The following is a 25,596-nucleotide window of genomic DNA, read 5'->3' on the forward strand; positions in this document are numbered from 1 at the left end:
CTTTAGTAAAGGTTTAATAGTCTATTGTTCAGTTAATAGTCCATCCTGCGACACTTGAGAAAAATGAATAATAATACTTTTCAATTCTCCATTTCAGACTCATAGGAATAAATATTTTAGTGAGCAAAGCATATTAACACAGGGTGGTAAGATAGCTAGCATGTACCCCTTAATTCACTAATGTTGCATCTGCTAGCTAAGCCCCTCTCACAATGTTAACACTTTTTACAACTCATTCAATAAATTTTACAAAATCGCAATAAAATTCATGAAACATTTAGTTCACAATGTTATTTCACTATTTCCATTGTAGTTTTGCACATTATGAACAGAAAACAGAAACCAGTTGCCTTAGTTTGACTGGAGAGGAGAGGTGAAAGGTCAGTGTGAGATCACGTCTGGGTAACAGCCCAGTGTTCTTGAGGCTTCTTAGCTCAACTCTGCTTTTTGTTATTTTAAATGTGAAAATGCACAACGTCAGTCATGGAACATTGAACAAAAAGGTAAACTAAATGCTAGCTAAACGAATTGCAGGGACAGACAACCCAGCTCAAAGTTATACAACTATCTCAAATGGCTACTCACAGTTTGCTGCACACACAAAACAAATATTAGACAGCAGAGATGTTGATCCAGGTCTCTGCTGTAACCAAGAATTTTAATCTTGCAAGCTACCCAATTAGCTAGCAAATTAGCAAACCAGTGCATAGGCCTGAGCTGGAGATAACTATCTAAGATGTGCCAAATAAGTTCACTTATAGTTAGTTATAAGATATTTAGCTGTCAACCGTTAGTAGAGATTTTCAAGTGTCACTTGATCACCTGTCTTGCGCTGCACAACAGTGAATCATCACATCACAAAGCTTCAGTTTGCGCCATGTGCTCTTTGTAAAGAAAAATACTATATGACAGGCTCAATCAGTTGCTTTGGGGAATGGCTTTACATTGAAAAAAAAACACAGGGGAAACGAAGAATGCGATTTGCTTCATCTATTAACCTAGTGCACAAGTTGACCGCATGTATTTATTTAAAAAGAACTTCCACCCAAAAACGATCTTTTAGTATTTGTTTCATTAGTCCATTGTTGATATAGTCCAAAAATGTTTTGCATATCAGCAATCAAGTTTTCAAGACATATAACTTTCAAAATACAGAAATACAGCCTGTATCAAGTTTGTGGGAGAAGTTTTCCTTTAAAAATAAAAAAAATCACATTTATGTAAAAACAAGCTAAAACCGTTTGAAAGGTATGGACAGTATTGAAAATCATACCGTGGGTATTTCAATTCACCACGGTATATGGCATAGGCCTATATGGTATACTGCCCACGCCTAGTTGTTGCCGTATGATTTTTGATAAGTGAGGCATGTTTATAAATGCTTTATAAATGGTTTATGAATGGTAAAATAGACTTCACTTTACATTGACTGCATGGAATTCATACATAGACCCATCATGTGTGCGTTATAGACCAGTACGGCCAACTTAAATGTCGTGTGTAGGAGGGCTTGTTAATGAGTTACAAAATTGTTATGATATGACCCACAACTACATGATTTGATCTGTTAAATGTACTCATGAAGCATTGACCTTAGTGAGAAGAAGTTAAGTCACGGGTGTATACTGGCCAGAGGGGGAAATGGGGTTGGTACAGGGCAGGCTATATATATATATATATATATATATATATCAGCAACATTTTTTAAACGTGGTGAGAACAGTCATAACGATGACACTGCGCTGTCGTTGAAATAACGCATCTAAATATGAGCTCTATAGATTAGATCTGGATATGTTTAATTAACCCTTTATATAGCAATCTTTTGTCATCGGTCATCAGGTCGTACTGCTTGTGCTTCCATGTCAGATGCTTCTCTTGTTTCGTTTTCGTTCCATGTCCGTTGTTAGTAAACCCTAAGTGTATCTGCTTCCTGACTCCCTGTAACTACGTTACAAATACGTCCTTTTAAAACGGCGAACGCCACAACAACTCTGCTTTTCTTATTTATTTATTTATTTTTGAATTTTTACCCCTTTTTCTCCCCAATTTCGTAGTATCCAATTGTTGTAGTAGCTACTATCTTGTCTCATCGCTACAACTCCCGTACGGGCTCGGGAGAGACGAAGGTTGAAAGTCATGCGTCCTCCGATACACAACCAACCAAGCCGCTGCTTCTTTAACACAGCGCACATCCAACCCGGAAGCCAGCCGCACCAATGCGCCGGAGGAAACACCGTGCACCTGGCCACCTTGGTTAGCGTACACTGCGCCCAGCCCGCCACAGGAGTTGCTGGTGCGCGATGAGACAAGGACACCCCTACCGACCAAGCCCTCCCTAACCCGGGCGACGCTAGGCCAATTGTGCGTCGCCCCACGGACCTCCCGGTCGCGGCCGGTTACGACAGAGCCTGGGCGCGAACCCAGGGACTCTGATGGCACAGCTGGCGCTGCAGTACAGCGCCCTTAAACAACTCTGCTTTTCAAGGGATTTGTTGAAGCCCAAGTGCAAGGCATCAGTAGACTGATCATAATTCCCCTCTTTATATGTTGGGCACCCGGGCCTTGCTCAAATACCTTTGGAATGTATCATTCCTTCCACTCTACAAATACACTCTACAACCTCGAAAGAGTTGCGATAACTTCAAGGAAGGAAGCAAGGAAGGTTGTTTTTCTTCTAAGTATCTTAACAGGCCCATGTCAGCTAGATGATATCTAATTTCCTTCCACACACTATCCCTCCTGTCAAATAAGTACATTTAACGTTTTAGTTATCTAGTCGATCAACAGTAGGTATTCCGTGCATACAATATGTATTTACATCACATTAGACCTAACTCTCCCTTTACACTTAAGTGTGGTCCAATTAGCACAATAATTAAAAATAAAACATGTATTTTCAACCAAAAGTACCTATTTTCAACTTGTTTTTTGACCAGAAATATATTTTCAACATCTTGTGTTCATAAGAGTAGATCATGGTGCCTGCCTCTAAGACCTCTTCCTTGAGTATAGTCTGCAGCCTTGCACAGCCACAGATCTTTGGGCGAGCGAGGGGTCCTTTCATACCCAGAATGCCTGCTCTACCGTGCCGGCCAAAGAAGGGGTTCACCTCAGACTAAACACTGCTCTCTTTTACAGGAGACACGGCCGTCACATGCTCAGTCACTTCTTCCACCCTGCGGCCAGCAATTTCCAGGCCAGGATCTACACACACAGAAGTGCACCCCCCCACCCCATAAAGATGAGTAAAGCAGAGAAAATGCATCTATTATGCCACTGTGGCACTGAAGAGGAGTGTTCGTGTTACGAGTGGCAGTAGCTAGCTGGCTCCATCCAAACTCATCCCATTAATACAAGTGCAGTAGAGGAGAGGCACGGCAATCAATGGCTGGCGGTGCTAAGGCCAGGGCCCAGGGAATGAATACCCAATTACAGCCACTCATTCTCCCGCTGTAGGGGCCAGCGAGAGCCACAGAGATAGCCAGTGTAATCACTGCTAAAGAACCAGGGCACTCAGGGGCTAACCACGCGACCACATTAGAACGCCAAAGAGAGCTTTATGGGCTAAAGGCTTGGGGATTGGGTTTAGCGAAACAAGCTAACAGGCTAACGGGCTGCGTCTCGATAGCGCACGGCGGCGTCCTTTTCTAGTCACCTTTTCCTCTCGCTCCGTCGGCATGAAAGAACTGGAAAGATGGAAGCGGAGTACCAGTACATTTTCTCCATATTGCTTTCACCTGGCCTGTGTTTTCAGATCAGACGAGAAGCCATTGTCGACTATTGAGAAGGACCCGAGGACGCAAGTGGAGAATTGCGCAGAGCATTGTATGAGGGAAAGGCATACACAGAAAACATAGCATAGCAAATTGAATGCCACCCAAAACACGCAGGCACGCATGCGCACACACAGACACACGTTTAAGTACGCACACACAAGCACACCCCAAGCTGCTTCCCTCTGAATGCAGATTGTGGGTGAATAAAAGTTCCAGTTGTTGGATATCCCCACTCTGGATGGATTTCAATAGGAAGACATCACTTTGCAAGCCAGTATAATGTGACTTGATGCTGGTTTTGTGGGTGACGTTCTATTTACAATTGTTACTATTATTTTAGAAGGGCGGCAGGTAGACTAGCGTTTAGAACGTTTGGGCCAGTAACCGACAGGTCGCTGGTTTGAATACCCGAGCCGACAAGGTAAAAAATCTGTCGGTGTTCCCTTGAGCAAGGCACTTAACCCTCATTTGCTCCAGGTGCTCCGTACTACTATGGCTGACCCTGTAAAACAAGACATTTCACTGCACCTATCCGGAGCATGTGACAATACATCGTTATCTTTTTTTTATATATATATATTTTTATCTCAGGCTAACACAGAAAACATACATTGGCCACTCAAATCAAATGCCACACAAAACGCAACCTTTCCCTCCACTAGCACAGAGTATACCAAACTCCCTCCTAGATAGGCAGTACAGAGTGCAATCTCTGACGGCTGCGTTTAAACATGACATGTTGACAGTAAATGAAGCCTAATGTATAGCGCTGTCACTGAAACGCCGCTAGGAAGCAATTAGGCCAGCTAATAGGAGTCGTCGTTCGCTCTGTAATTGTTTTTTCTGGTTAAACGCTCCCACACGACATGGCCCACACATGCACACAGACACATCTGAGCAGGCACACAGACACATCTGAGCAGGCCCACAGACACATCTGAGCAGGCACACAGACACATCTGAGCAGGCACACAGACACATCTGAGCAGGCACACAGACACATCTGAGGTGGCACACAGACACATCTGAGCAGGCCCACAGACACATCTGAGCAGGCACACAGACACATCTGAGCAGGCACACAGACACATCTGAGGCGGCACACAGACACATCTGAGCAGGCACACAGACACATCTGAGCAGGCACACAGACACATCTGAGCAGGCACACAGACACATCTGAGGCGGCACACAGACACATCTGAGCAGGCACAAAGACACATCTGAGCAGGCACACAGACACATCTGAGGCGGCACACAGACACATCTGAGCAGGCACACAGACACATCTGAGCAGGCACACAGACACATCTGAGGCGGCACACAGACACATCTGAGCAGGCACACAGACACATCTGAGCAGGCACACAGACACATCTGAGGCGGCACACAGACACATCTGAGCAGGCACACATACACATCTGAGCAGGCACACAGACACATCTGAGCAGGCACACAGACACATCTGAGGCGGCACACAGACACATCTGAGCAGGCACACAGACACATCTGAGGCGGCACACAGACACATCTGAGCAGGCACACAGACACATCTGAGCAGGCACACAGACACATCTGAGCAGGCACACAGACACATCTGAGGCGGCACACAGACACATCTGAGCAGGCACACAGACACATCTGAGCAGGCACACAGACACATCTGAGGCGGCACACAGACATACCTACTGTGTCCGCTAATATGGTCAAGTGCAAAAAAAGGAAGCCCTATCAAAGTTGCAGCTGGCTCAAAACAGAGTGGTGTGCCCTGAACTGCACACACAGAACTACTGTAACATCAACAACATGTATGATAGCCCTGGTTGACTCTGCTAGTTTTTAGGAGAAATATTACAGTGATCAAACATTTCAGATTGTTTGATAACGTTCAGCTCAGACACACATACCCCACAAGACATTCCACCAGTGGTCTCTTCACAATCCCCAAAACAAATTCACATCAACGCACAGTATTATACAGAGCCTTGATCCATTTCCAATAACTCAAGCAAACAGCAAAAAAAACTTTTTAAAAATAAATAATAATATTGAACTACATCTCGTGGAACGGCGTGGACTGTGAGGGGACACGCACACAAACACACGAAACACAAATATTTGTGTGGTTGTATTGTTTGTATAATTTCTATCCGTGTCCTGTAACCAATCCAAATAAACAAATACATATATAATCAAATGTAGACACACGCAAACACCCTCACAAATAAACATCCCTGCGTGTGTGTGTGTGTGTGTGTGTGTGTGTGTGTTTGCGTGGAAGCACTATCGGGTGTACTACAGAGGACGGTACCACATAAAACTAGGCTGGGAGACTATGTTAAAAAACAGTGACACCAAACTGACCTTAGATCAGAAGAGTCTAGGGGGCAAGCTCCGCCTACTCCAAGTGGCCTCAATCAGCAAACACATCAAGGATCATGGGAAAGATCATAGAAAAACGGATATATTTATAGCGCAGGTTCAACCACAGAAGCTACTGGACTGGTATCCCCCCCCCACAGTAGGGATTAAGGATCCCCATTATATCACGGAGCCAAGGACACACACAGATGCTTTAGAGGGGAAAGAGGTTCTCTGAAGACCCCTGGAGCGAGGCAACTGGTTGGCTGGAGGGGGAAAAGGGGAGTACAGTAGGTGGACGGACCAATAATTTTTTGTCGTTGGGTCCAGTGGGTTGCGTTTGTGGTGGAGTGTTTGTGATTACGGTCAGAGAGCACATGGTTGGTAAAGGGGTAGGTGGCTGAGAGTCGTGTGTTTGTGTGTCCTTTTCGTGCATACATGTTACATTTGTCCAAGAGTGTATGCTGCCTCTCTCTCTCCCACCTCCCACTACCTCTCTCCCCTCTCTCTTTCATACTCTCTCCCACCTCCCACTACCACTCTCTCCTTTCTCAAGCCATCTCCCTTCCCTCCCTTCTTTACACCCCTCTACCTCTCTTCTTCTCCTATCCTCTCTCTCTCCTGCCCACCTCTACCTGTATGCACGGTGTGTAAACACAGTGATCACAGAGGTTCCACACACAGTGGATAAACCCACAGTCAAACATACCTGACTCAGCCCTTAGGCTCCTTATTACAGTAACGTATCCCTGGTTTACATGAGGCGCTACACTCCACCTAATCACACTCAACCGCAAACTGAATCCAACCGAACTCACACTCAACCCCACTCCATCTGCCAGTCAGCTAACATACAGTTTAGAGTCATAGGTCAAATAAATCAATGTAAGGCTTTTAAAACATCAGACGACAGCGCAATGCCAAGGGAAACGTCGTGCTGCACTCCTCTTTCAGCCAAAGCCTCAATATCATCCGTCTTCTATTCCTCCCTCCGCTGTCTCCTTTTCTTCTCTCCATCTGTGTGTTTCACACGCTGCTCTGCTTCACACGCTGCTCTGCTTCACACGCTGCTCTGCTTCACACGCTGCTCTGCTTCACATGCTGCTCTGCTTCACTCTCCCTGTCCCTTTCTTTCGCTCCCCGTCTCTCCCTCTCCTTCTCTCGCCCTCTCACCATGTGGTGCAGGGCAGACACTCTGCACCAGGACACAGTGACGTGGAACACACACACACACACAATTTATGCGACACACAGGAGCATTCACAAAAAACACAAGACACCAACACTACAGACTAAACACTTCCCAGTCCACGCGGTACACAATTTCAAGATTACGTGACATACATAATCCCCCCCCCCAAAATATTAAGAAGTTACGCTAACACAAATAGAAGCAAAAAAAAGGAGAAAATCAATGAACTGCATATGGTAAGACACACACAAACACACACACACACGCTTGCTCTCTCACAGAAGAACACACAGACCCACACATCCACGGCGCGCAGTAGTAGGTTGTGGCCACAACCATCTGCTCCATTGAGTGCTCAAGGCTACAGAGCAGAGCGTGCAATAACACATCACCACCATTCAACAAACACACAGTCTACTCAGCCTGTCCCCCCCCCACACACACACACACCAACAGCCACAGAAAGCACACACACACATACAGAGGACTGGGTACACACTGTACAGCGCAGAGCTCCTCTCACCCATCAGTTGTGCTGTCCAGATGGTGTGTGGCCAACGCGATCGCTAGATCGGCCTCACTGAACCGGAGCAAAACTCTCCACCACTGACACACCACACGCCGTAAAACACAGCCTCAAGTCCACAGCAGACGCCGGTACAGTGCTCTCAGTCGCCACCTCTCTGTTTTCTCTCTCTGTCGCTCTCCTTCTCTCACTCTGCTCTGTTTGCTCTCGCCCTCTGGCTGTGTCTCTCGCTCGTTCAGTCATCTCACTGGTCCCCTCCCCTCTCTCTCTCTCCAGGGGCTGGTGACATCAGAGGGCAGTTTTAGGCATGCTGAGTGTTTGTGTGCCTCTCTCCCCTCTCCCTCCCTCCTTCATTGAACAGGCTGATTTTTACAGAAGGGACAGAACTACTGTGGGGAACTCTGCTTCTCACTGTCTATATCCATCTTCCTCATTCTTTTCTTTCTCTCTAACTCTCTCCTTTCCATATTTTAACTCTCTCTACATCTGTCACTCTCCCCCTCCTTTCCCCCTCTTCTTTTTCACCCATTGACTTCTATGATCTTCTTTTGTACTCTCCAGATCATTCTTAATCCCCCACTTCACACCCTTCTCATCCCTCACTCGCTGTCTTGTCATTCTTCCCTCAGCGTCCCTCTCTTTGTACTTCTGTTCATGTCTACCTCTTTTCCTATACCTCCTTTGTCAGACTTCTTGTCCTCCATCAGTCCTCCTTATCTCGCGCATGTCTGCTCGGATACCGCCATCGAAATGCTCTCCTTTTCCATTTCACCTGTTCTCTATCCCTTCTTCACCCCACTCATATCCCTCCATCACCATACCTTTCCTTTTTGTTTTCTTCCCTCTCTTCCCAACCTCCATCCCTCTCTCTCTCCCACCCTCCCTCCATATCCCTCTCTCATTAAGTCCACATGGGTTGGGTGTGATTCCAGACTGCTATATGGCCAGTCAGTGCGCAGCAGGCTCTGGTCTACAGGGAAAGTGCTCGAGAGAAGATTTACAGATTAGCAAGTCACTGTGGCGGGGTGGCGCTGCCAGATGCCACAATTAGATTGCCTCATTTCTCTCTCCATCTCTAATCCTCTATCTATCCATCTATCAATTCTGTCTTTACATCACTATCTTTTCCCTTTTCTATCCCTTCACTCTAACAGTCTCTTTCTCTATCTATCCCTTCTGTCTCCCTACATCTATCTTACTTAATCTCTCTCTCCTACCTATCTCAAGTTCTCACTTACTCTCTCTCCATCTCCATCTACACTCATAGAAAATGTTTTGCTATCTAGAACCTAAAAGGGTTATTTGGCCGTCCCCATAGCATAACCTTTTTGGTAGAGCTCTACCTGGAAGCAAAATTGGTTCTCCTATGGGGACAGCTGAAGAACCCTTATGGAACCCTTTTTCGAAGAGTGTATCCCTCAATGGTACAATCACCCCCCTCTCGTATTCTCCCTTTCCCTCCCTCTGCATCTCTCTCCATCCCTCTATAGCATGAGTTCATTAGCTGGACTAGCTGACAGAGAGATCGGAGAGAAGAGAAAGATTTGCCAAAACCTTTCCTCTGGGCAGCATCTGGTTTGCGTTTCCATTCATGCATGTCTCTTCACAGTTAACAGCCAGCTGTTTCCAATGCCATCAACATCTCTGGCTGTACATTGCTTTGCTTAATGGCCTCCTCTACTCGATCTCTCTATGGTAACTGTAATGTGGATATGACTTTGAAGAGTAAACTGTCTACTGCTAAAGCTCATTGAAATATACACATGCATATGTGCGCACCTATGCATGCATACACACGCAAGTGCATACATACTGTACATGCACACACACGCTTAATGTCCATGCACTGCACACACACACACACACACACACACACACACACACACACACACACGCTTAATGTCCATGCACTGCGCACACACACACACACACACGATTAGTCAGTCATATACAGTGCCTTGCGAAAGTATTCGGCCCCCTTGAACTTTGCGACCTTTTGCCACATTTCAGGCTTCAAACATAAAGATATTAAACAGTATTTTTTGTGAAGAATCAACAACAAGTGGGACACAATCATGAAGTGGAACGACATTTATTGGATATTTCAAACTTTTTTAACAAATTCAAAAACTGAAAAATTGGGAGTGCAAAATTATTCAGCCCCTTTACTTTCAGTGTAGCAAACTCTCTCCAGAAGTTCAGTGAGGATCTCTGAATGATCCAATGTTGACCTAAATGACTAATGATGATAAATACAATCCACCTGTGTGTAATCAAGTCTCCGTATAAATGCACCTGCACTGTGATAGTCTCAGAGGTCCGTTAAAAGCGCAGAGAGCATCATGAAGAACAAGGAACACACCAGGCAGGTCCGAGATACTGTTGTGAAGAAGTTTAAAGCCGGATTTGGATACAAAAAGATTTCCCAAGCTTTAAACATCCCAAGGAGCACTGTGCAAGCGATAATATTGAAATGGAAGGAGTATCAGACCACTGCAAATCTACCAAGACCTGGCCGTCCCTCTAAACTTTCAGCTCATACAAGGAGAAGACTGATCAGAGATGCAGCCAAGAGGCCCATGATCACTCTGGATGAACTGCAGAGATCTACAGCTGAGGTGGGAGACTCTGTCCATAGGACAACAATCAGTCGTATATTGCACAAATCTGGCCTTTATGGAAGAGTGGCAAGAAGAAAGCCATTTCTTAAAGATATCCATAAAAAGTGTCGTTTAAAGTTTGCCACAAGCCACCTGGGAGACACACCAAACATGTGGAAGAAGGTGCTCTGGTCAGATGAAACCAAAATTGAACTTTTTGGCAACAATGCAAAACGTTATGTTTGGCGTAAAAGCAACACAGCTGAACACACCATCCCCACTGTCAAACATGGTGGTGGCAGCATCATGGTTTGGGCCTGCTTTTCTTCAGCAGGGACAGGGAAGATGGTTCAAATTGATGGGAAGATGGATGGAGCCAAATACAGGACCATTCTGGAAGAAAACCTGATGGAGTCTGCAAAAGACCTGAGACTGGGACGGAGATTTGTCTTCCGACAAGACAATGATCCAAAACATAAAGCAAAATCTACAATGGAATGGTTCAAAAATAAACATATCCAGGTGTTAGAATGGCCAAGTCAAAGTCCAGACCTGAATCCAATCGAGAATCTGTGGAAAGAACTGAAAACTGCTGTTCACAAATGCTCTCCATCCAACCTCACTGAGCTCGAGCTGTTTTGCAAGGAGGAATGGGAAAAAATGTCAGTCTCTCGATGTGCAAAACTGATAGAGACATACCCCAAGCGACTTACAGCTGTAATCGCAGCAAAAGGTGGCGCTACAAAGTATTAACTTAAGGGGGCTGAATCATTTTGCACGCCCAATTTTTCAGTTTTTGATTTGTTAAAAAAGTTTGAAATATCCAATAAATGTCGTTCCACTTCATGATTGTGTCCCACTTGTTGTTGATTCTTCACAAAAAAATACAGTTTTATATCTTTATGTTTGAAGCCTGAAATGTGGCAAAAGGTCGCAAAGTTCAAGGGGGCCGAATACTTTCGCAAGGCACTGTACATGCTTTCCCATACGATTATGCGGCCGTGTGTGTGCATCGTGAGCGTGAGTATGTACCGTGTGTCTGTGAGAGGTAACGGGGAGACATTGGACACACTGTTCCACAGAGAAGATCAATGTAGCATTTACTCCTCTGTGATCAATGCACTAAACGTATCAATAGCAGCCCTCGCATATTATTATCAGTAGGATATGTCTCAAGAGGTTTTTCACAAACCAGGGTCCGTATTCACAAGGCATTTCAGAGTAGGCCTGCTGAGCTAGGATCAGGTCCACCCTGTCCACATAATCCTATTAACTATGATCTAAAAGGCTAAACTGATCCTAGTTCAGCTTTCCTATTCTGAGACTCTTTGTGAATACTGGCCCAGGAAACACAAACCTATAGTTGGACAGCGTTCCTCCGCTGGTTGACTGGATAGAAGTTCCGAGGTCCTTTCGGATAGAAAGGTTTTGTGTAAGGGCCTCCAGAGTGGTACAGGGGTCCAAGGCACTGCATCGCAGTGCTTGAGGAATCACTACAGACCCAGGTTCGTTCCCAGGCTGTGTCACAACCGGCCGTAACCGGGAGTCCCATAGGGCAACGCAAAATTGGTCCAGCATCGTCCGGGTTAGTGGAGGGTTTGGCCTGGGGGGCCTTTACTTGGCTCATCGCACTCTCCTTGTGGTGGGCTGGGAGCCTGCAGGTTGACTTCGGTCATGACTTGAACGGTGTTTCCTCCGACATATTGGTGCAGCTGGCTTCCAGGTTAAGCGGGAGGGTGTTAAGAAGCGCGGTTTTGGCCTCCCGGGTGGCGCAGTGGTCTAAGGCCAGCTGTGCCACCAGAGATTCTGGGTTCGAGCCCAGGCTCTGTAGCAGCCGGCCGCGACCGGGAGGCCCATGGGGCGACACACAATTGGCCCAGGGAGGGTTTGGCCGGCAGTGATATCCTTGTCTCATCGCGCACTAGCGACTCCTGTGGCGGGCAGTGCATGCTGACCAGGTCGCTAGGTGTACGGTGATTCCTCCGACACATTGGTGCGGCTGGCTTCTGGGTTGGATGTGCGTTGTGTCAAGAAGCAGTGCGGCTAGGTTGGATTGTGTTTCGGAGGACGCATGGCTCTCAACCTTCGCCTCTCCCGAGTCCGTACGGGAGTTGCAGTGATGAGACAAGACTGTAACTACCAATTGGATACCATGAAATCGGGGAGGGGAAAAAAGGGGTACATTTAAATCGGTTTAAAGAACCGCGGTTTGGCGGGTCATGACTCGCATGACTCGACCTTCGCCTCTCCCGAGCCTGTTGGGGAGTTGCAGAGATGAGGCAAGATCGTAATTGGATATAACTAAATTGGGGGAGAAAAAGGGTGTAAAAAAAAAAGAAGTGTTGTTTAGAACCGACATGATCTTATGTAGAACAGGGAATCATGTCAGCTCTATTCCTTACACTTCTGAACATTTCAGTTTGCAGAATACTCTGACCACCCACCAACCCTGTCCTGCTGCCCTGTTCTCCCCTGCACACACACACACAACACCTGGATGTGATTAGGCCACCTTATTCTTGAGCTCTAACGTGCCTGACGTCAATAGCACCTAATGGCTCACACTGTCAATGGACCAAAACACAGGGGGGAAACCCCTCCTCACACTCAGATACACGCGCACGAACGCACGCACGCACACACACATACACACCAAACATAAGGAAGTATATAGATAACCATGCATGCCTAGGTGGAAGTGCACATAAAAAATATATTTTTTTTTTATCTACTTCACTGATAACAAATTCAGCCATGCCCACTTGTGGCTTTTATAATCCATAACGAAGTTTGGTTTCTTTCCATTTAACCTCCGCCCCACACACACACACACACGCACAGACATACACACACAGACACCCACATACACACCACCCCCACATGGACCTCTGTGCGCACACAAACTCATATGTTTTTATTTCCACCTCTGGATTGAGGGCCACCTTGACGAGACGGAAATAGTGTCAACTTTCCTAGGCATGGAAGGTATGAAGACAATTAGGCATATTCATGAGCCAGCACCCTTCCAAATTCCATTCCATTATTACGGAGGAAGTCTAGAGTGACAGTGAGGTGTGTTTGTTAACTTTCCTCTCCTTCTCTGGGGTGTTTTTGGGTTGTGTTCTCCGTCTGCTGGCATGTGGGAGCCGTCTAAACACCTGCCAGAACAGTGTGCTTGGTGTGCGGTAAATAATGCATCGGCCGTAATGATGCAGTGTGAGTCTGTGTAGGAATCCGCGTGGCAGGCTGGCAGATGAGGCTGATGAATAAGTCATGTGTCGGGTGTCCGCTCCAAAACAAGAAGCTCGGGAGGACAACGCCAACTCCAACTCCAACAGAGAGAGACTTTTACCCCTCCCTCTACTCCAATTTTTTCCTCCTTTCCCTTCGAGACACTAGCCTGACTCCAAATGTGTGAAATACACCCTAATTTCTTATTGATTTATATTATTTATAATACCTTGTCTCCCTCTCTCTTTCATTCTCTCTCCCCCTCTCTCTACAAGTTAGCCAAGTCACGTTAGCCCTTTCTACAGGAGCCTGAGACATACAATCAGGTCATCACGGTGAAACACGCTACATCGAGCGGGCCGGTGCCAGAGCAGGATGTGGTCGCCCATTTGATTAAAAGTCTCACTGTTAATTGTACATAGAGCAAACGTTAAATGAAATGTTTGAGGAATTACGTATAGCGTTAGCTACTAGCTAGCATTGCCTTTCACAGAGAGTGTTTGGAAACTGACAGCGGGGTTTGGTTTAGTCTGTGTGTGTGAACACGCATGCGTGCGTGCGAGAGAGACATTGTTGGAGACTGAAGGCCTTCCTTTTGCTAGGGTTTCACGGAGCCAGCCAGAGGCCCTTTGCTAGAAGGGAGGAGCAATTATTATATTCCTGAAAACAAAGTTGATGTGGTGTTTGTTAGCTTGTTAGTTTATCCCCAGCACCTAATTGCAGCCATGAATGGCTGTTTCTTCTCATGTCAGCGCACAAGGCCTCACCGAGACAAAGGACGTTCATTCAGACACACAATTGGGCTTCTACGCACACACAAACACACAAACAAAAACAAACACGAGCAGGCACAGACACACACAACCACACAGACCTTAACACAAATAGATAGACAGATTCAAGCACGGGAGGTTGGAGAGAACGGGCTCGTGGTAATGACTGGAGCGGAATGAGTGGAATGGTATCAAATACATCAATCACATGGTTTCCATCCTCCCCGCAGCCGCCTGTGGATTCTAGGAATAACAATCAAAATGCACAACTAAGGCTGCCTGCCTGCCTCTGCTCTGCTAACAAGCACTGTGCCCCCTAACCCATTACTGAACTAAACCAACACACCAACAACAAATCAACTTGCCTTTGTTCTGAACAACAAACAGTCTTGGAGACATCAATGGCCCCCCTCTTGGTTTTTGGGCGCATGATAAGCTCAAATCATCCATTTTTACTGACTCCCTCCCTCCCTCCACCACTCCCTCAATGGTAATGCCCTGCTAGCGTAATCAAGAGGGGTTGCAGTAGAGAGGGGGCCATCAGCCGTTAGCTATGCTAGCTTGCTAGCCCAGTCCAGTGCACTTTAAATCATGTGGATCAAAACCACGACCCTATAGTTAGCATCACTAGCACTATCAGAGGGTTACAAGAGTAAATACATTTAAAATTTTATATATTTTAAATGGCTATATACAAGGGGTACTGGTGCAGAGTCAATGTGCGGGGGCACCGGTGTTGAGGTAATCTGTACATGTAGGTAGAGTTATTAAAGTGACTATGCATAGATAATAACAGAGCAGCGTAGAGGGGGGGTGGGGCAATGCAAATAGTCTGGGTAGCCATTTGACTAGATGTTCAGGAGTCTTATGGCTTGGGGGTAGAAGCTGTTTAGAAGCCTCGTGGACCTAGACTTGGCGCGCCGGTACTGCTTGCCGTGCGGTAGCAGAGAGAACAGCCTATGACAAGGGTGGCTGGAGTCTTTGACAATTTTCAGGGCCTTCCTCCTGGATGGCAGGAAGCTTGGCCCTAGTGAAATACTGGGCTGTACGCACTACCCTCTGTAGTGCCTTGAGGTCGGAGGCCGAGCAGTTGCCATACCAGGCAGTGATGCAACCCGTCAGGATGCTCTCGATGGTGCAGCTGTAAAACCTTTTGAGGATCTGAGGACCCATGCCAAATCTTTTCAGTCTCCTGAGGGGGAATAGGTTTTGCCGTGCCCTCTTCACAACAGTCTGGGTGTGCTTGGACCATGTTAGTTTGTTGATGTGGATGCCAAGGAACTTGAAATTCTCAACCTGCTCTACAACAGCCCCGCCGATGAGAATGGGGGCGTTCTCGGTCCTCCTTTTCCTGTACTCCACAATCATCCATCTCCTTTGTATTGACCACGTTGAGGGAGAGGTTGTTGTTCTTGCACCACACGGTCAGGTCTCTGACCTCCTCCCTTTAGGCTGTCTCATTGTTGTCTGTGATCAGGCCTACGTGTCAACAGCAAACTTAATGATGGTGTTGGAGTTGTGCCTAGCCGTGCAGTCATGAGTGAACAGGGAGTACAGGAGGGAACTGAGCACGCACCCCTTAGGGGCCCCCTCGTTGAGGATCAGTGTGGCCAGGCCATCCTCCAAAAGTCATTGCCTCACTGTGCGTGCAGATGCACTCACACCTGCCTGCTGCCATTCCTGAACAAGCTCTGTACTGGTGGTGCCCCAACCACGCAGCTGAATCAACTTTAGGAGATGGTCCTGGTACTTGCTGGAATTCTTGGGTGCCCTGAAGCCTTCTTCACAACAATTGAACCGCTCTCCTTGAAGTTCTTGATGATCCGATAAATGGTTGATTTAGGTGCAATCTTACTGGCAGCAATATCCTTGCCTGTGAAGCCCTTTTTGTGCAAAGCAATAATGAAGGCACGTGTTTCCTTGCAGGTAACCATGGTTGACAGAGGAAGAACAATGATTCCAAGCACCACCTCCTTTTGAAGCTTCCAGTCTGTTATTCAAACTCAATCATCATCAGTGATCTCCAGCCTTGTCCTCAACACTCATACCTGTGTTAACGAGAGGATCACTGACATAATGTCAGCTGGTCCTTTTGTGGCAGGGCTGAAATACAGTGGACATGTTTTTTGGGGGATTTAGTTCATTTGCATGGCAAAGAGGGACTTTGCAATTAATTGCAATTCATCTGATCACTCTTCATAACATTCTGGAGTATATGCAAATTGCCATCGTACAAACTGAGGCAGCCGACTTTGTGAAAATTCATATTTGTGTCATTCTCAAAACTTTGGGCCACGGCTGTATAGTGTTGAGTCATCTGCATACATAGACACTCTGGCTTTACTCAAAGTCAGTGGCATGTTGTTAGTAAAAATAGTAAAAAAGCAAGGGGCCTAAACAGCTGCCCTGGGGAATTGCTGATTCCAACTGGATTATATTTGATAGGCTTCCATTAAAGAACACCCTCTGTGTTCTGTTAGACATGTAACTCTTTATCCACATTATAGCAGGGGGTGTAAAGCTATACACATGTTTTTCCAGCAGCAGACTATCATAATGTCAAAAGCTGCACTGAAGTCTAACAAGACAGTCCCCACAATTATTTTATCATCAATTTCTCTAATTTGTGTAAGTGCTGTGCTTGTTGAGTGTCTTTCTCTATAAGCATGCTGAAATTCTGTTGTCAATTTGTTTACTGTAAATAGCACTGTATCTGGTCAAACATATTTTTTCCCCAGAAGTTTACTAAGGGTTGTTAAAGGGCTGATTGGTCAGCTATTTGAGCCAGTAAAGGGGGCTTTACTATTCTTGGGTAGCGGAATGACTTTAGCTTCCCTCCAGGCCTGAAGGCACACACTCTCTAGTAGGCTTAAATTGAAGATGTGGCAAATAGGAGTGGCAATATCATCTGCTATTATCCTCAGTAATTTTCCATCCATATTGTCAGACCCCGGTGGCTTGTCATTGTTGATAGACCATTTTTTCACCTCTTCCACACTGACTTTACGTAATTCACAAGTACAATTCTTGTCTTTCATAATTTGGTCCGATATACTTGGATGTGTAGTGTCAGCGTTTGTTGCTGGCATGTCATCCCTAAGTTTGCTTATCTTGCCAATGAAAAAGTAATTAAAGCAGTTTGCAATATCAGTGGGCTTTGTGATGAATGAGCCATCTGATTCAATGAATGAAGGAGCCAAGTTGGCTTTTTTCCCCAAAAATTTCATTTAAGGTGCCCCAAAGCTTTTTACTATCATTCTTTATATAATTTCTCCTTGTTTCATAGTGTAGTTTTAATTTTTAAAATTTAGTTTAGTCACATGATTTCTTAATTTGCAGTACATTTGCCAATCAGTTGGGTTGCCAGACTTAATTGCCATACCAGACTTAATTGCCAATCAAAGTCATTGCACAATTTCTGAGCGAATATTGCATTTACAAATGGCCTCGTTTCCAGACCAGTGTGGTCTCAAACAGCCTAAGACACTCTAAACAAAACACCACTGCGGTAGGGGGTCGGGACGTTAATGTTGCTCGCGCTTACCCTAGACATCACCTCAGAGGGAGGATGCTATACGCTAACATTAACCATTAGCCTCTGGCTCCATTTGGTTGGCTTCCCCATAATGGAGGCTCTTTCCCGGATCAGCTGACAGAGCTTTGGTCACAGTGGTCTAGTGTCCGGGAGCTGGAAGCCCCAACAAGGCCTTTAGACCATATGGTGGTCATGGATAATAGATGCAGTAAGCTATATACTGACATATATAACCCCAGTATGGCTTTTAAAATACTTAAAACAATAAGCCCTTTGCCTTAAGAGGTGAGACAGCAAGTTCAGAGGAAGAGTAGAGCGTATTAGAGGTGGGAGGGAGGAGTCTTATGTATACCGCCTTTACACATAGCCACCTAACCCAACTATATCAAAGCTGGTACACATGAAAACATTTGTATGGTGATTTAGGTGGTGAATCGAGGGTTAATGAAGTGTGAACAGTAAACTAATGTACAGTACAGGCAGACGTTGCTCTCTGAGGTCACAATCTCCAGATGTCTTTCTCTATGGTCACTGACTGTCAGACAGACGGCGTGCCTAAATCAGACTATGCCCTTTACAACATTTATAACATGGTAAAATAGAGCCCCACCGCACCCATAACCACGCATCCACACACCCAACACACACACACATACTCCTAGACAATAAACTCTCAACCTGATATTGCTTTCAGGATAATGCCACTAAGGCGGATAAAGTAGGTTAGCACATTGCCCGCTCTGTCGGAAGACAAAAACAAGTCTGTGCCTCAGCTCCTTGCCTTACCCTTCACCAGATTTAATTTCAGTCTAGCCTGTGTGTGTGTGTGTGTGTGTGTGTGTGTGTGTGTGTGTGTGTGTGTGTGTGTGTGTTTAAAGAGGTCAGACTAAGATATATGGAGGCCATACCCTACAGTTATGTCATTCTATTTGTAACTCCATTTTGCCAGACTATCTACTCTTTTACCTCTCTCATCCCCTTCTTTATTTTAGCCTTCTTTCTCTTGATTTCTCTCTCTCCGTCATCCCTTTATCCATCTCCATTCACTCCTCCTCTCTATCCTAGTCTCTCTGTGAGGTCATCAGCCCCTGGGTAGGAGGTCTATGTCAACATCATAGTGCCCTCCAAGCTAGTCACTAAGCTCAGGATCCTGACACTGAACACCTCCCTCTGCAACTGGATCCTGGACTCCCTGACTGCCTGACCCCGGGTGATAAGAGTAGGCAACAACAACTCCGTCACAACAACAACATGGGGCCCTCCCAACGGCGATGAGACAGCCTACAGGGAGGAGGTCAGAGACCTGGCAGTGTGGTGCCAGGAGCACAACCTCACCCTCAACGTCAGTTAGATCAAGAAGCTGATCTTGGACTACAGAAAACGGGGGCGGATGCACACCCCCATCCACATCGATGGGGCCGCAGTGGAGAGGGTCACGAGCTTCAAGTTCCTGTGTCCACATCACTGAGGATTTAACATGGCACTCTCACACCAGCACAGTTGTGAAGAACGAGGCTGAAACGATTTGGCATGGCCCCTCAAAGAACTTTACAGCTGCACCATTAAGAGCATCCTGACCAGTTGTACCACTGTCTGTTATGGCACCGCCCTCGACTGGAAGGCACTACAGCGGGTGGTGAGGACAGCCCAGCATATCACTGGGGGTGAGCTCCCAGCCATCCAGGAAGTAAATGCTAGGTGGTGTCTGAGAAAGGCTTGAAATATTGCCAAAGACTCCAGCCACCCAAGGCATGGACTGTTCTCTATGCTCCGGTCCGGCAGGCAGTACTGGTGCATAAAGGCTCAGACCAACAGACTCCTAAACAGCTCATAACCCCTGGCCATAAGACTGTGAAATGGCTAACAGCTACTGCTCCCCTTCACACCTACGCTGCTGCTAAAATTATTATTGACTAGATGCATTACTACCACTATGGTGCTGTTCATTGAATACTGATTATCATTACCATTAGTATACATCTATTTATCCTGCTACTGGTCAGTAATACTCCTGTTTACATGTATATGTTACCATTAGTATATTACCATAAGTATTTATATATTCCTTTTCAGCCCTGTTTACATGTACATTACCAGTCAAAAGTTTGGACACACCTACTCATTATTCTACATTGTAGAATAATAGTGAAGGGATAAAAAATAACACATGGAATCATGTAGTAAACAAAAAAAGTGTTAAACAAATCAAAATATATTATGTTTTAGATTCTTCAAAGTAGCCACCCTTTGCCTTGATGACAGCTTTGCACACTCTTGGCCTTCTCTCAACCAGCTTCACCTGGAATGCTTTTCCAACAGTCTTGAAGGAGTTCCCACATATGCTGAGCACTTGTTGGCATCTTTTCCTTCACTCTGCGGTCCAACTCATCCCAAACCATCTCAATTGGGTTGAGGTCAGCTGATTGTGGAGGCCAGGTCATCTGATGCAGCACTCCATCACTCTCCTCCTTGGTCAAAAAGCTCTTACACAGCCTGGAGGTGTGTTGGGTCATTGTCCTGTTGAAAAACAAATGATAGCCCCACTAAGCCCAAACCAGATGGGATGGCGTATCGCTGCAGAATGCTGTGGTAGCTATGCTGGTTAAGTGTGCATTGAATTCTAAACAAATCACAGACAGTGTCACCAGCAAAGCACCCCCACACCATCACATCTTCTACTCCATGGTTCACGGTGGGAACCACACATGCGGAGATCATTTGTTCACCTACTCTACGTCACAAAGACACGGCGGTTAGAACCAAAAATGTCACATTCGTACTCATCAGACCAAAGGACAGATTTCCACCGGTCTAATGTCCATTGCTTGTGTTTCTGGGCCCAAGCAAGTCTCTTCTTATTGGTGTCCTTTAGTAGGGATTTCTTTGCAGCAATTCGACCATGAAAGCCTGATTCACGCAGTTTCCTCTGAACAATTGATGTTGAGATGTGTTTGTTACTTGAACTCTGTGAAACATTTATTTGGGATGCAATGTCTGAGGCTGGCAACTCTAACAAACTTAACCTTTGCATCAGAGGTAACTCTGGGTCTTCCTTTCATGTGGCGGTCGTAATGAGAGCTAGTTTCATCATAGCGACTGTACCTGAAGAAACTTTCAAAGTTCAAATTGACAGACCTTCAAGTATTAAAGCAATTATGGACTGTCATTTCTCATTATTTATTTGAGCTGTTCTTGACATAATATGGACTTAGTCTTTTGTATACAATCTAGGGTTGAACACTTTGGGGAATTTTCAGAGGTGGAAACGTTCCGTGGGAATTAACGGGAATATATGAGAATTAACGGAAATACAGTGCCTTGCGAAAGTATTCGGCCCCCTTGAACTTTGCGACCTTTTGCCACATTTCAGGCTTCAAACATAAAGATATAAAACTGTATTTTTTTTGTGAAGAATCAACAACAAGTGGGACACAATCATGAAGTGGAACGACATTTATTGGATATTTCAAACATTTTTAACAAATCAAAAACTGAAAAATTGGGCGTGCAAAATTATTCAGCCCCCTTAAGTTAATACTTTGTAGCGCCACCTTTTGCTGCGATTACAGCTGTAAGTCGCTTGGGGTATGTCTCTATCAGTTTTGGACATCGAGAGACTGACATTTTTTCCATTCCTCCTTGCAAAACAGCTCGAGCTCAGTGAGGTTGGATGGAGAGCATTTGTGAACAGCAGTTTTCAGTTCTTTCCACAGATTCTCGATTGGATTCAGGTCTGGACTTTGACTTGGCCATTCTAACACCTGGATATGTTTATTATTGAACCATTCCATTGTAGATTTTGCTTTATGTTTTGGATCATTGTCTTGTTGGAAGACAAATCTCCGTCCCAGTCTCAGGTCTTTTGCAGACTCCATCAGGTTTTCTTCCAGAATGGTCTTGTATTTGGCTCCATCCATCTTCCCATCAATTTTAACCATCTTCCCTGTCCCTGCTGAAGAAAAGCAGGCCCAAACCATGATGCTGCCACCACCATGTTTGACAGTGGGGATGGTGTGTTCAGCTGTGTTGCTTTTATGCCAAACAACACGTTTTGCATTGTTGCCAAAAAGTTCAATTTTAGTTTCATCTGACCAGAGCACCTTATTCCACATGTTTGGTGTGTCTCCCAGGTGGCTTGTGGCAAACTTTAAACAACACTTTTTATGGATATCTTTACGAAATGGCTTTCTTCTTGCCACTCTTCCATAAAGGCCAGATTTGTGCAATATACGACTGATTGATGAGTGATCATGGGCCTCTTGGCTGCATCTCTGATCAGTTTTCTCCTTGTATGAGCTGAAAGTTTAGAGGGACGGCCAGGTCTTGGTAGATTTGCAGTGGTCTGATACTCCTTCCATTTCAATATTATCGCTTGCACAGTGCTCCTTGGGATGTTTAAAGCTTGGGAAATATTTTTGTATCCAAATCCGGCTTTAAACTTCTTCACAACAGTATCTCGAACCTGCCTGGTGTGTTCCTTGTTCTTCATGATGCTCTCTGCGCTTTTAACGGACCTCTGAGACTATCACAGTGCAGGTGCATTTATACGGAGACTTGATTACACACAGGTGGATTGTATTTATCATCATTAGTCATTTAGGTCAACATTGGATCATTCAGAGATCCTCACTGAACTTCTGGAGAGAGTTTGCTGCACTGAAAGTAAAGGGGCTGAATAATTTTGCACGCCCAATTTTTCCGTTTTTGATTTGTTAAAAAAGTTTGAAATATCCAATAAATGTCGTTCCACTTCATGATTGTGTCCCACTTGTTGTTGATTCTTCACAAAAAAAATACAGTTTTATATCTTTATGTTTGAAGCCTGAAATGTGGCAAAAGGTCGCAAAGTTCAAGGGGGCCGAATACTTTCGCAAGGCACTGTATATACAAATTAATATTAATACCATTTAAATGTAGATATGTTTTGCATTGGATATATTTACTACATCAGATGAAGACAAACAAACCTTTTACCTCATCATAATATGTAGACATAATTGCAAATGATGAAATCCTTCCAATAGAAATAAAAAAAAGTTTTTTTAAAGTTACGAATTGAACTTTAATCAAATGAGTTCACATGGGATGATTTCACTGAACAACAAAAGAAAGGGAATATTGATCCCCAATGATCCATCACATCTCCCAAAAACATTTTCAACATACATCTGTAAAATGTCTAGTAAAGTAAAGTCTAGAAACTAAAGTTTTGGTTGTCTTCCTCTCAGGCTTCCATGTCTTCTCCCTGAACCTCCTCAATGTACACCTCTTGATAATCAGACTCCGCGGCCTCATCTTCCCTGTCACTTTCCAACCTTGTTGAGGATGGCTCGTTGTCAGTCTCAAAAATACTCAAATTTGTCCAGATGACCATCCATTTTTCAACCCTTGTATTGGTCGGCCTGTTGCGTGCTTGGTGTGTGTGTTCCCAAACAAGGACCAGTTGCGCTCTGAGGCGGCTGATGTTGGTGGGATTTGGAGGATGATGGAGGCAACAAGGGAAAGAGCCTCAGATCCACAGAGATCCTTCCACCTGGTGGCTGATTAGATATTTTGGTACGACTGCCATATTGCATCTCCATCCCAAAGCCCTTGCTTGGAAGTGTACTTCACCAGACTGCCAAGAACCTTGCCCTCATCCAGGCCAAGGTGGCGAGACACGGCAGTGATGACACCATAGGCCTTTCTGATCTCTGCACCAGACAGGATGCTCTTGCCAGCATACTTGGAGTCCAACATGTACGCTGGGGTGTGTATGGGTTTCAGGCAGAAGTCTTCACACTTTTTGATGTATTTCAGAACTGCAGTTTCCTCTGCTTGGAGCAACAGGGAAGTGAGCAGGGCAGTACGGATTTCTTCTCCTACATCTGCAAGCAGAGTCTGAACATCAGACAAGATGGCATTGTCTCCCTCAATCTGTGCAATGGCTACTGCTATAGGTTTCAGGAGTTTCAGGCTGCTCACCACTCCATCCCAAAATGTATCATCCAGGAGGATTCTCTTGATGGGGCTGTCCATATTGGCAGACTGTGATATGGCCATTTCCTGGAGAGACTCCTTCCCCTCCAAGAGACTTTCAAACATGACAACACCACCCCAATGGGTGTTACTGAACAGCTTCAATGTGGTGCTCTTATTCTTCTCACTTTACTTGGTGAGGTAGATTGCTGCTATAACTTGATGACCCTTCACATACCTAATCATTACCTTGGCTCTCTTGTAGAGTGTATCCTTTGTTTTCAGTGCCATGATGTACGCGAGGAGCAGATTCAATGCATGAGCAGCACAGCCAATGGGTGTGATGTGAGTGTAGGACTCCTCCACTTTAGACCAAGCAGCCTTCATGTTCGCAGCATTGTCTGTCACCAGTGCAAATACCTTCTGTGGTCCAAGGTCATTGATGACAGCCTTCAGCTCATCTCCAATATAGAGACGTTGTGTCTGTTGTCCCTTGTGTCTGTGCTCTTGTAGAATACTGGTTGAGGGGTGGAGATGATTTAGTTAATTATGCCTTGCCCACGAACATTCGACCACCCATCAGAGATGATTGCAATAGAGACCGCTTTCTCTTTGTTTGACCTTCACTTGAACTCTGTTGAACTCCGCATCCAGCAAATTAGTAGCTAAAGCTTGTCTGGTTGGAGGGGGTGTATGCTGGGCGAAGGACATTCACACATCTCTTCCAATACACATTGCCTGTGAGCATCAGAGCTGAACCAGTTGCATACATAGCTCGAGCAAGACATTCATCAGCATTTCTATGACTACGTTCCTCCATTGAGTAAAAAATAAACGTCTGATTCCAGGAGGACCATGAGCTGTTGCTATTGATAAGGTGTCTGATCCATCATTTTCACCTCAAATAGAAGCAGAGGGACTTTTGTCAGAGGTTAATTGGTGTGAGCAACGAGGGAACTTTATGCACTTGGCCAGATGATTTTGCATCTTTGTTGCATTCCTCACATGATTTGGCACATTATTTGCAAATGTACACAGCTTTTCCTTCTATATTAGCTGCAGTGAAACGTCTCCACACATCAGATAGTGCCCGTGGCATATTCCTGTAAAGATTAGAAATCAATATGTAAAAAAGAAAATACAATTCCATGTACAGATAAATAGTTATGCAGTTAGATTAAACAACTCCTTTGTAAGATAGATGTTTTAAAATGAAACATGTATGGAAACAGGTGAATAACACTCCTCAGTTAGCAAGCTCAAACCCACATGGTAGCAAAAACTAACTACCAGAAATTGTTAGCAAGTTAGAAATGATTTAAACACACTTTGCTGTAGGCTACCATTTACTAGTTAACAAGACATCAAAATATATTCACCCCACCCAGAAATGGTAATCAAAAACTTACCAGAAAGCATGTTGTCCATGGCTCAGACAGTGTAGTAGTGTGGGCTCAATAGCATCTCATTTGTGTGCAAGATCTTGAGAATCAGCTGTACATGTGATGGAAGAGTGCACTGCACATGTGACGGAAGAATGCACTGTGCATGCAGAGGGTTGCAATTCCATTGAATTCGGGATAGTTTAACCAAAATATTCCACAAAACCTAGAATTGCCTTATGTGTATGTGGTTCACGGT

At 45.1% G+C, this 25,596-nt stretch overlaps 1 protein-coding gene across 5 annotated transcripts in view; it reads right to left on the reverse strand.

Moving 5' to 3' along the window:
• hdac4 (histone deacetylase 4) overlaps window positions 1-25,596 on the reverse strand; it is a 281,514-nt gene that overhangs the window by 113,561 nt on the left and 142,357 nt on the right. Inside the window, exon 1 of one of the 5 annotated variants that reach the window (XM_036958953.1) lies at window positions 7,856-9,276. The exons of the other annotated variants lie outside the window; for them this stretch is intronic. Coding sequence (XP_036814848.1) covers window positions 7,856-7,859 — 4 coding nt within the window. The 5' untranslated portion in view covers window positions 7,860-9,276. Of the gene's footprint in view, window positions 1-7,855; window positions 9,277-25,596 lie in introns of those variants that run through there. 5 annotated transcript variants of the gene reach the window in all.

Source organism: Oncorhynchus mykiss, chromosome 22, assembly GCF_013265735.2.
Source record: "Oncorhynchus mykiss isolate Arlee chromosome 22, USDA_OmykA_1.1, whole genome shotgun sequence".
NCBI classification, from domain to species: domain Eukaryota; kingdom Metazoa; phylum Chordata; class Actinopteri; order Salmoniformes; family Salmonidae; genus Oncorhynchus; species Oncorhynchus mykiss.